The 11,701-nt window shown below is 41.7% G+C and overlaps 1 protein-coding gene across 1 annotated transcript in view; it reads left to right on the top strand.

The window, feature by feature from the left end:
* Nucleotides 1–1,206: 1,206 nt before the first annotated feature.
* The window catches only part of pax8 (paired box 8), a gene marked incomplete at both ends in the record, with an annotated part of 15,568 nt that continues 5,073 nt past the window's right edge, over nucleotides 1,207–11,701 (top strand). The window contains 7 exons of the mRNA XM_084324372.1: nucleotides 1,207–1,276; nucleotides 2,241–2,406; nucleotides 2,998–3,195; nucleotides 4,499–4,572; nucleotides 5,000–5,125; nucleotides 9,733–9,908; nucleotides 11,000–11,120. Coding sequence (XP_084180498.1) covers nucleotides 1,207–1,276; nucleotides 2,241–2,406; nucleotides 2,998–3,195; nucleotides 4,499–4,572; nucleotides 5,000–5,125; nucleotides 9,733–9,908; nucleotides 11,000–11,120 — 931 coding nt within the window. The remainder of the gene's footprint in view (nucleotides 1,277–2,240; nucleotides 2,407–2,997; nucleotides 3,196–4,498; nucleotides 4,573–4,999; nucleotides 5,126–9,732; nucleotides 9,909–10,999; nucleotides 11,121–11,701) is intronic.

Here is an 11,701-nt window from a genome sequence, read left to right on the forward strand (position 1 = left end):
TTTGCGCGTTTGTGCGTTGCTTTTCTATGTCGCCTATGTATGCCTGTTTATTCCCTCGGGGTTACTCACTTTAATATCCTGCAGGACTGGTGAGGCTTGGCGGGGGAGATTTCCTCCACACTCCGCTAGCAGCGTTAATAGTGCTCCCCTCCCTATAGCCTCGCTGCCGTTTGATGTGGAAATGAAAGCTGGGAAAAGGCTAAGAAAAGCGCGAGGGGAAGCGGGCGACTCAATGGGTTAAATTAAAAGCAATGGGATTTTTACAGAGTCACTGATGCAGTCCATAGAAAAGATAGAGGGGGCTGCGGACAGAATGCAGCCAGCGACCCATCTCTCCTCTCCCAGCTGTATTAGCAAACATGCTTATGAGGGGGAAAGTCGATTTTTGATGATTTTCTTGATAATAACATTGGAATACATTGGAGGTGTATAGACAGAGAGAGAAAGAAAGGAAGAAAGAAAGAACGAAAGAAAGAAAGAAAGAAAGAAAGAAAGAAAGAAAGAAAGAAAGAAAGAAAGAAAGAAAGAAAGAAAGAAAGAAAGAAAGAAAGAAAATTAGATTGGTTGAAAATCACGCCACAAACTTAAAAGAAAATCTAAACAGAGAGCTTTTTTATTAATTAAAATCGCTTTAACGCCAGAATATTCCCCTGACTTTTTTTGTTGAAAAAAAAAGTTGAAAGGCAGATGTAATTTGCTAATTTACACGTTTATAAAAACATATTAATTTGATCTCACATGGGAATCTGAATTCAGCACATTGTAAAACTCTCTTCTAAACTTTTTTGTATTTGTATTTTTTTTAGAAGACCCTATAATAATATGTCTTGGGAGTTATTCGTAAAATAATAATCAGCTTGTATGGTGCGAAATTCAGTAGCCAACAGAAATAAAATAAATGTGTAATAAAATGAATATAAATATTTACATCGCTGTAAATCCAACAACGCCTATATCGCAAATTGACACATGCGCGTGCGTGGTCCCTGTCGCGTGGCTGTGAGAAAGACCACTCAAATAATATTTTTTCAAGATATTTTTCAAATATTTTTTCTTTTCAAATGTATTGGAAAATCAGGCCTAAATGAAGAAGAAGAAGAACAGACAAAAAGTAGAGAATTCTGGAATGACTCAGTTGCTCTCTGTGTCCCTATAGGAAACGAGGAAGGAGGGATCTAGGGAGAAGCAGGACTGATAACGCCTAGCATGTGGAAGACTTGCACTGAGCTGTCTAGACCAGAGGCTGTCAAAATACTAGCTAGATCCGACTTTATTGGTCAGTTACCCTTTCATATCTTTAAAATCAAAGACAAAATATCTAGGATGTAGGCTAGTGCATGTGACAGATGGTCGGCCATTTCAGTTTCTTTCATCAAGCCTTGGATACTTGTCAACTTGCTTCAACAGGTTGTTTGCGCTATTGTTTCTATTCCACGATCATATCTATACTTCCCCTTTTAATGTTAAACGGGTCATATTTAATGTTAAAGCTTATTTATTTCAGGGTATACTTTATTTCATTTTGAATGATACAACATGTTGTTGGTGGTATGTCCATCATTTCCAAAGCCCAGAAAATCTTAATGTAACTGTGTAACCGTTGATAGGCCTATTTGATCATCAGAATATTAGCCATAAATGTTACACATTTCTTTTAGCGATGCAATGATTTATTTTCAGGGGTAACTTGTTAACTATATATTTAATCCACATTGACAGACTTTGTTTTTGTTGCCAATTCGATTTTGTAATTGTTTTACTGGCATTGATTGTCTTGATTTTATAAAATGTTCTTAACAATGCTTTATTTCTTCCTTTAAAAGTTACTTTTATTAACATATAGGAGTGGATGTTTGTTTCATCAATTAACAACAAAGTCATATTTTCCTTTTTCTTTGTGTGTGTGTGTGTGTGTGTGTGTGTGTGTGTGTGTGTGTGTGTGTGTGTGTGTGTGTGTGTGTGTGTGTGTGTGTGTGTGTGTGTGTGCATGTGTGTGCGCATGCATGCGCGTGTTCTCACATATGTGTGTGCTTACGCGCATGTGTGCTCCCATCAAAGGGTCCTATATTCACCAGTACCTACAGTACGTGAATGTGTGTGTGTGTGTGTGTGTGTGCGCGTGCACTTGCGTGTGTGTGTGAGGTAGGCCTATATTAGCAGTGAGGTGGGTGGTATGTTGTACACCAGGCGGGGCTCAGGTTCCATGACATTTATGTGTGTTCATCCCCCCTCCTCCCCAGGTCATGGGGGTCTTAACCAACTAGGCGGAATGTTTGTGAATGGCCGCCCGCTCCCGGAGGTCATCCGGCAGCGCATCGTGGACATGGCCCACCAAGGGGTTCGACCCTGCGACATCTCCCGGCAGCTCAGAGTCAGCCACGGCTGCGTTAGCAAGATCCTAGGACGGTAAGGGGACCACCGACCCAAACAAACACCTTTCCTCGTTGTGACGGCCCTTTTTCTGTATATGAAGACTAAGGCCTACAGTATACACTCAACCTGGAAACATGTTGATGATGCACTGGCCTCTGTGGATGACTGGAACCTAAAGGAACCTTCGTCAGAGATTAGGATGCTTGATATGAGTTTGGGACGTCAGACTCGTATAGCGACCTCTCTCCTATATGCTTTCTCAACACTAGGATTCCCTTGTCAGTGTATATAAATGTAGTCGTCTTTTGTTAGTGAACACTAGGAAATGTAGACTAGACTTTCCTTGTCGATGAACAATATACAAATATATTCTGTCCATGTTGATGAACACTAAATTAACTATTTTGAACTCTCTTACAGTGGACTCTAGGAAATGTAGTCTTTAGTCTCTTAGTGAACCCTATGGAAACATAATTCTTTAGTGAACTCTAAAACATAATTCTCTAGTGAACACTAGGAAACCTACTCTCTCCCTGCCAGTGAGCGCTAGGAAACATACTCTTTTCTTTAAGGTGACTCAATGAAACATCTCCCTCCCTCCATGTGTGCCCCACCTCCCCACAGCTACTATGAGACTGGCAGCATCAAGCCCGGTGTGATCGGGGGCTCTAAGCCCAAGGTAGCCACCCCTAAAGTGGTGGAGAAGATAGCCGACTACAAGAGGCAGAACCCCACCATGTTTGCCTGGGAGATCAGAGACCGGCTGCTGGCTGAGGGAGTGTGTGATGGCGACACCGTCCCCAGCGTGAGCTCCATCAACAGGTATAACAAAACATGACACACTGCCACACACAACGTTTGGGATTGGATTTGGATATATTTCTTAATATAGAATAAGGGGATTTGCTTGATGATAGATGTGGTGTCCTTAAAGATCCCCTCCGGATGTATTTTAAACAAGTGTTCTATATTGAATAACAATTTGTATGAATATGGTTTTTCCATCAAATTGTTCAATAAAGTACTGAAAATGGCTTATAGCAGCATCTCTACACCTTTACCCTCATTAAGAATGCAATGATTATGAATATGTATATTAGCAACAAGTACAACATTGATATTTACCAGTAATTCCAAGTCGGCAGCTTATATTATGTCATTACGTACTCAGCTATTTGTGTAGCTGAAGCTAAAGGTGTCAAGTTACCACATATTGGCCCAATTTAGGTTCAACTTATTAGTGACATCACAGTACACATGCAGATTTCAGGGGAGTAGGATGCTCTCTCTCTCCAGGGGAATAATGTGGGAAAAGGTGCTCTGGTGTAAAGCTCTGCACAAATAACAAATTGTATAAGTCAAAGTCATGCTCTCAGGAGGGGTTAACCATAAAAAACATATTTTTTAGTGGAGGGGACCTTTCATTTTAGCTTATATTTGAGCTTGAGTATAGTGTGGGATTCAAGATGATTCAGCTCTTAGAATTATGTAGGAATAGTAAAAACCATGTAGAGAAGAAATTAACTATACTTCTTTAGTGTCAAGCATATCATTGAAAAAGAATTTTAATCTAGACGAACAAATTGTACAATCTATATACAGTATTTCAAATCATGGTAAGTCCACGTTTTCAGAAGAATGACATGGGTCTTATTCTCCAACGGACTTACGACAAAAAGGGCTTTCTCTTAGGGCCATTTGAGACCTTTTCGGGCAAGACATGAATATAGACAATATTATAATATAATATTAATTATATATGTTTTATTGGTTGGTGAATCCCAATATCGGCCCGAAAAGGTCTCAAATGGCCCTAAGAGAAAGCCCTTTTTGTCGTAAGTCCTTGGTGAATGAGACCCATTGTTGTTTCCAAACCTAATTATCTTAAATTGGATAGCTGCGTTCATTCATAGCTAAAGACAGTGGAGGTTGAATACCTTTGGGTGATGTATCACATTCCCACTCCAAGTGATTTTCAATTGACTTGTTTCATTATGTCACAGAACGTTTCAATAACATAAATCAATCAATCATACATTACATCTTATCTTACATAAAGTTACGGAACTAACTGTAGCCAGATGCCTTGTTATTATTCTCACCACCCTGTTCTTGTTTTTTGTAGAATAATTCGAACCAAGGTTCAGCAGCCGTTCAACCTGCCAATGGACAGCAAAGGACTGAGTCCTCACTCTCTCAGTAAGTATACCCCCCCCCCCTCCATACACACACACACACACAGCACGCGCACACACGCGCACACACACACACACACACACACACACACACACACACAGCACGCACACACACACACACAGCACGCGCACACACACACACACACTGCACACACACTGCACACACACACACACTCCTTCCATATCGCCCAGCATTATCGTGTGATGATAAAGGATTAAGCCTAAAGATATGGTATGCTTAATGATCCGTAAGATTAAGCACAGGCCCTAATGGTAACAATAATACTGCAGTATGATAATGTTAACATTTCCTCTTTTTACCCTCTCTCTCTCTCTCTCTCTCTCTCTCTCTCTCTCTCTCTCTCTCTCTCTCTCTCTCTCTCTCTCTCTCTCTCTCTCTCTCTCTCTCTCTCTCTCTCTCTCTCTCTCAGTTCCTAGTTCGGCGGTGACCCCTCCCGAGTCGCCCCAGTCAGACTCCCTGGGCTCCACCTACTCCATCAGCGGGTTGCTGGGTATCCCTCAGCCCAGCACCGAGGGCAAACGGAGCCACGACGACAGTGAGTACATAACCACGCAACTACTGCTCTCTCCGATGTGTGACATTTAGTCAGTGGTGGAAAAAAGTACACAAATAATTTTTACCTAAGCAATTGCGGAAAGTAAAAGTCCTCATAATCTCATATACAGTACATCCCCAAACTATACCTCTATATCCTATAAAATATCCATGTAAAACTCAATTTACCTACTGCGTTAAAAGGTTAAGACAATGAGGCGGTCAGGTGGCGTAGCGGAGATTGCGCTCGTCACCAATGCAGGAGACGCTGGGTTTGAGCCCAGCTCTCTGTGTTGCCACCAGCTTGGCTGGTCGTTCATACTAATACAATTGGCAGTATTAGGGGGTGGGGAAGCTGGCGGCTGGGAATCTGGCGTTGTGGACAGCGACGCCTACAGGTCAGGTATCGGCGCTTGCTCAGCGGGGCAGGACTTGGAGATAGCGTGCCCTCCCACGCGTTACACTTCACCAATGAGAGCCCTCGCTGCCAAGTGAAAAGACGTCACTGGCTGTCGGCGCACGTCTCGGAGGAAGCGTGCGATCGACTCGGGACGCCCTTGTACCGATTCGTAGGAGAACATGCATACAGCGGCAGGTAGGGGAGGGGGGGGAATTGGCACAACGACTAATTGGGACGGGGAGAAAATCAGAGAAATCAGAAAAAACAGAAAAAAATCAAAATAAAATAAAGGTTAAGACAATGTAAAGTGCAATGTCATTATGATGTATATAATTACATTATGGTGTGTATGTATGATGTATATAAATACAGCTCAGTGAAATTATGAAAATGAAAATGCAAGGCCTTTGCATTGTATTCTCATGAATTGTCAATCACTCACTAAGGACTTGATATTGTTTTCATAATTTCGCTGAGATGTATCTATTATATACATCATAATGACATCACAGTCTTGGCGATCGTTTGGAGTTTTGTACATTTTAATTGTAGTCGAAGCAAAGCTATTAGCTTACTGACAGAGTCCAGTGGTCAGAGTTCTGGTCGGGTTCTGAGCAAAATGAATGCAAACAGGGTCTTGGAACCAAAAAGATTGAATCCACACCACAACATGCAGGCAAAGGTTACTAATTTCTAACACAAAATTACCGTCCTCCTGTATTTGTGATTCTTCCATCACATGCCACTATTTTGTTTCTTGAGAAAAGCTGGTGTATTACTACGTGCTGGAGCCGGTTGCAGGTAATGCGGCCTGTCAGCTGTTTCAAAATGCTGGAGGACCTTATAAATATGGGTAACCCCATTTGTGTGGTTTGTGGTGTGGATTAAAACCTTTTTGGTTTTGTGACCCCATTTGCTGCCTGTCTGAAGCATCCCGGCCAGAACTCTGACCACAGGACTCTGTAAATAAGTTAACAAGATAAGAGAGATAAGATGATCCTTTATTAATCCCCTTGGGGAAATTCGGGGTGTCAAAGCAGCAGAGCTTCACAGTCCTATACAGTCCAGTATCTATATACACTATAGATACAATATAAAATATAAATACAAATACAAGATAGTCCAGTGATAAGAGTACAGTGATATGAGTCTCTAGTGCAAAATACAAGATAGCCAGTACGGTGATGTGAGTCTCTAGTTCTCAAGTCCCGAGTTCTGACAGTGATAGTTCTGGCAGCAGAGCCGGCTGTCCGAGCCCTTTGTTGTAGAGCCTGATGGCTGCCAGTATAAAGGACCGGCCCAGGCGGTTTGTGGTGTGTCGGGGGGGGGGGGGGGAGTCTTTTGCTGAACGTGCTCTTCATATGGCTAGCTCCTCGTAGAGGGGGTGAGAGGGGTTCTCCAGGATGGCTTCTATAGCTTTTTCCTCATCCTCCTCTCAGCCACCACCTAGATTATCAGCTCACCACCCACTACGGAGCTAGCCTTCTTCACCAGCTTGTTCAGCTTGCTGGAGTAGCTATTTGCATCAATTATACTACTGGCAAGTGGCAAGTATTTCATTCAACTTAATGTCCAAAAATCTGAACTATCCCTTTAACCCTTGTGTGGTGTTCAGGCCTGTGGGACCCGTTTTTCAATGTTTACTAAAAGCTAAATTATATTGTGAATATTTTTTTTCAACCTGAGACTCATTGGCCTTGGCACTGTGCATCTCGCCTCCTACACATATATATATATCATACGTGGTGTTTGGGTCCATTGGACCCGCACATGTATAAATTGTATATGTGAAAACAAGTAAATATGGTAAACATTTAAGAAAAAGGTTCACTGTTTACCTTTACTGCCTCCATCTTGTTTCATTCATATTTATTGAAGATAAACATGATTTATTCCATTTATGTCTTCTTGATTATAATTTATGTTTTTTTACAGACATCACATTTATCACACAAAACGAATATTGATAAATGTGATCTAGCAGAGGTAAATGGCAAATATTAACCATATATACTGTCTAGATTGCTTGAGATTTAGTTAAAGTTAACATCTGTTAAGTATTTTTTTAATTAAAAAAAAAACGTTATGGCTTCATTGTTTTAAAATCTAAATAATGTGGGTCCACCAGATCCGCAAATATTGGGTGAGAAACAAAACCATGAACACCACATCAGGGTTAATCAATATCTCTCATAACTTTAAGAGTGCATAATTTCCATCAACTTGTCACATTTTGTAAGAAGCAAAACCGTTTTCTTCAAAGTAACTAGTTTAGTATAAGGTTGTAGAGTAAAAAGTAGGATATTTCCTTCAAAATGTTGTTGCTGTAATTTATTTTAAAATAAAAACATAAAAAAGCTGCCTATAATGTGTCAACTGCAGTCATCTAACACCTATAGTGTGAATTATGAAATGCATCCCATATATATCAACGTACTATTTTCAGTCAAACTCCAATTAGAGTTAGTTAACACGTCTCAATTATGTGAAATTACACTAAGAAAATATTTTATGTATGTATTGTAACAACTTTATTTATGGTGTTGGGAATAGAATATCAAAATCTAAAAGCATGTGGAAGGAATGAAAAGCGTGTTTGCACATACACACATTTCCCCCTGGATCCTGTCTGAAGTACAGCCAGTTAAACAGAGGTGCAGTGTGTCCCTTCTCAGAATCAGCACAGTGCTGTATGACATGCTCCTATGCTGGTTAATGTTTAGTTCTGAAAGGACGTGTTGCACCAGGTTTGAGTGTCCTGTCTGAACTCCCTTGCTGCAATGCAGTGTTTCTTAACCCTTTGTTGTGTGGCAGTGAAAAGGGTTAACCTTCTGTATTGTTGCAGTGAAAGGGTTAACCATTTGGTAGTGTGGTAGTGAAAGGGTTAAAGTCAGGCATGTTTGTTTTAGGCCCCTATATGACAAGTATGAATATGTTTCAATTGAGGTGGAACTGCATTTATCATACTCAGTTTAGCTACTGGACTGAAACATGTGTAAGAATTACTGGCTCTAATCATGCAAGCCAAAATGTTGGGGCAGAGGGGCGGGGTGTGGTATAATTAGAGCATCTTCCCCCAAGAAAAAAATAATTTAACTGTAATCTCTTGCTTTTCATTTAAAAGTCTTCCGGCTGCATGCTAGCCTAGCTTAGCACAATGAATGGAAGCGGGTGCAAAATGGCTAGCCTAGCTTAAAACCTCAACGTTTGAATGAGCATGAGGCCACTGTGACTGGTTTGAATACAAAAAATATATATAACTCTTTAAAACAAAACAAAATACAAACAGCCATTTCACATTTTCATCATCTTATTCTCTCTCTCTCTCTCTCTCTCTCTCTCTCTCTCTCTCTCTCTCTCTCTCTCTCTCTCTCTCTCTCTCTCTCTCTCTCTCTAAAATAATAAAGAACTGATGTGGTTCTTGTATAGTATAGTTTTGAAATGGCAAGTATAGCATAAGGATATAGAGTAAAAACTGTATATTGTATAGTAGTGTACATAGGACCCAGTGCCTTAATTTGTAGCTAACATTGTATTGCATTATCTCAGGACTTTAGCATGTCTATTTTATCATGCCTATTTTATGTCTATTTTATTACCTGTTTATTATGTCGATTTTATTATCTAGTATTATTACATGGCGTTTTCACATTCGCCGAAATGCTTGCTTGTGATTGGTCAATAGCGCTCGTCAGAGGTCCGATATTACTCGATAACGGACCTCTGTGGAACAATAATGACCGCTGTGCGCAGCTGTTCGCAATCAAGGCCACTGACACACTGCATCAGTGCAGCCAATCAGACACACCTGCTGGCTGCACTGACTGTGTGTGACGATGACAGCGGAGCCAGAACAGAACTGCGTCTGCATTTGATCTCGTCTTGTCGATGTAAAATAAATTAGGTATATTGTTAGTAAGTTAGCCATGTAATAAGCGGGATAATGTATAGCTATACTCGATCATTGTCGCAAAATAATTGACCTTCACTGACGTTTAAAACACCTCGGCGCTGCGCCTCTGTATTTTAAACTCTGTGTCGGTCAATTATTTTGCGACAATGACCTCGTAGCTATACATTATCCCTTACTTATTGCACAATCAAAGCCTGGCCACCCGCATTTCACTGTATGCCCTGATATGTATGTGACAAATAAACCTCTTGAATCTTGAATCTCATCTCTCTTTCTCTCTCTCTCTCTCCATCAGGTGACCAGGAGAGTTGTCGGCACAGTGTGGACTCGCAGGGCAGTGGGGGCGTCCCCAGGAAGCACCTGAGAGGGGACCACTTCCCTGCGGGCCACCAGCACCTGGACTGTGGGTTTGACCGTCACCACTATCCCCCTGACTCCTTCAGCTCAGCTTCCGGCAGCAAGACAGAACAGGTACAGTACAGGAGACCAGGACACAATACAGTGACAAGACAGAACAGGTACAGTACAGGAGACCAGGACACAATACAGTGACAAGACAGAACAGGTACAGTACAGGAGACCAGGACACAATACAGTGACAAGACAGAACAGGTACAGTACAGGAGACCAGGACACAATACAGTGACAAGACAGAACAGGTACAGTACAGGAGACCAGGACACAATACAGTGACACGACAGAACAGGTACAGTACAGGAGGCCAGGACACAATACAGTGACAAGACAGAACAGGTACAGTACAGGAGACCAGGACACAATACAGTGACAAGACAGAACAGGTACAGTACAGGAGACCAGGACACAATACAGTGACAAGACAGAACAGGTACAGTACAGGAGACCAGGACACAATACAGTGACAAGACAGAACAGGTACAGTACAGGAGACCAGGACACAATACAGTGACAAGACAGAACAGGTACAGTACAGGAGGCCAGGACACAATACAGTGACAAGACAGAACAGGTACAGTACAGGAGACCAGGACACAATACAGTGACAAGACAGAACAGGTACAGTACAGGAGACCAGGACACAATACAGTGACAAGACAGAACAGGTACAGTACAGGAGACCAGGACACAATACAGTGACACAGGACAAAACGATGACACCAGAAGTCCATATATAAAGTAAACATTAAAGCCCTAATCTGTGATCTCCCCTCCCGATATGAATGTGGGGTTTATTCACATACAGTCTTGAAGAGTTTGATCTCGAAAATATGGAAAATATGCTCCTTGGAACTTCCTTACCCCTTTGTAAATTGTAGAGGTTCTGTTTCACTCCAGTGTTTTTTGGATTGGGTCTACCCATTTTGTTTACATTTGGATCACTGATTGGGCCTTCAAGTACAAGACAGAGCATGGGGGACAACACACAGTGCAGCCAACAAAAGAACAATAACTGATCTTAACACTAATATTGATGATGTTACAGAATTCAAAATGTTCCCCCCACATACACACTCTCACAGACACTTCTCACACGCTAGCAGTCTTCACAGACAAATAGCTAATCCCCCATGTGTCCTCCGCAGACTTTGTACCCGCTGTCGCTCATCAACGGCAGCCTAGAGGATGCCAAAACTGGCCTTTCAACATCCAGCTCATCCATTGGTCGGAATCTGACGGCGCATCAGGGCTATGCGGTGATGGCAGGTAAAGACTCTTCATTCTCGATGACGACCTTCGACCCTGCTGGGTACAGAGCTCAAAGGTCAAGCTAACTCTGGCTCAACGTGCTGCCTCTTTCCATCAGCCTTTTTCCTAGACTGAGAAATAATGGCGTTTTTTCTTTTCTTGACACAGTGATGATGAGTATCATCATGTGATGTTACTTGTCCTAGGCCCTGGTTAGTGTGTGTGCGTGCATGTGTATTACTGTCACTGACAGCAGTTTCATTACACAAGTGGCGTTCAAGCCAAGCTATCACAGGGGCTGGTGTTTGTTCGAGGCGCCATTTTAGCTTGTTCTGCCCGCTGATGCGTTGTACAATTAATTTCGGCTTATTATCACAAACTGCCCAAAGCACCCTTCAAGTTTAATTTAAAACAGATTGTAGGACATGTACGGAACATCTATCCACAGCTTTGTTCACACGACGCAGACAATCTAGCATCCATTCACTATTTTTGACATTCATTTTCAATCAGTGTTGAGTCGTTATATTTTTTTATTTGCAGTGCCATTCATTCACATCCGTTAAATCCCATTTCTTTTCATTTCCTCACCCGCTCGT

The sequence above is a fragment of the Notolepis coatsorum genome (genome assembly GCF_963971535.1).
Source record: "Notolepis coatsorum genome assembly, chromosome: 11".
Classification (NCBI taxonomy): domain Eukaryota; kingdom Metazoa; phylum Chordata; class Actinopteri; order Aulopiformes; family Paralepididae; genus Notolepis; species Notolepis coatsorum.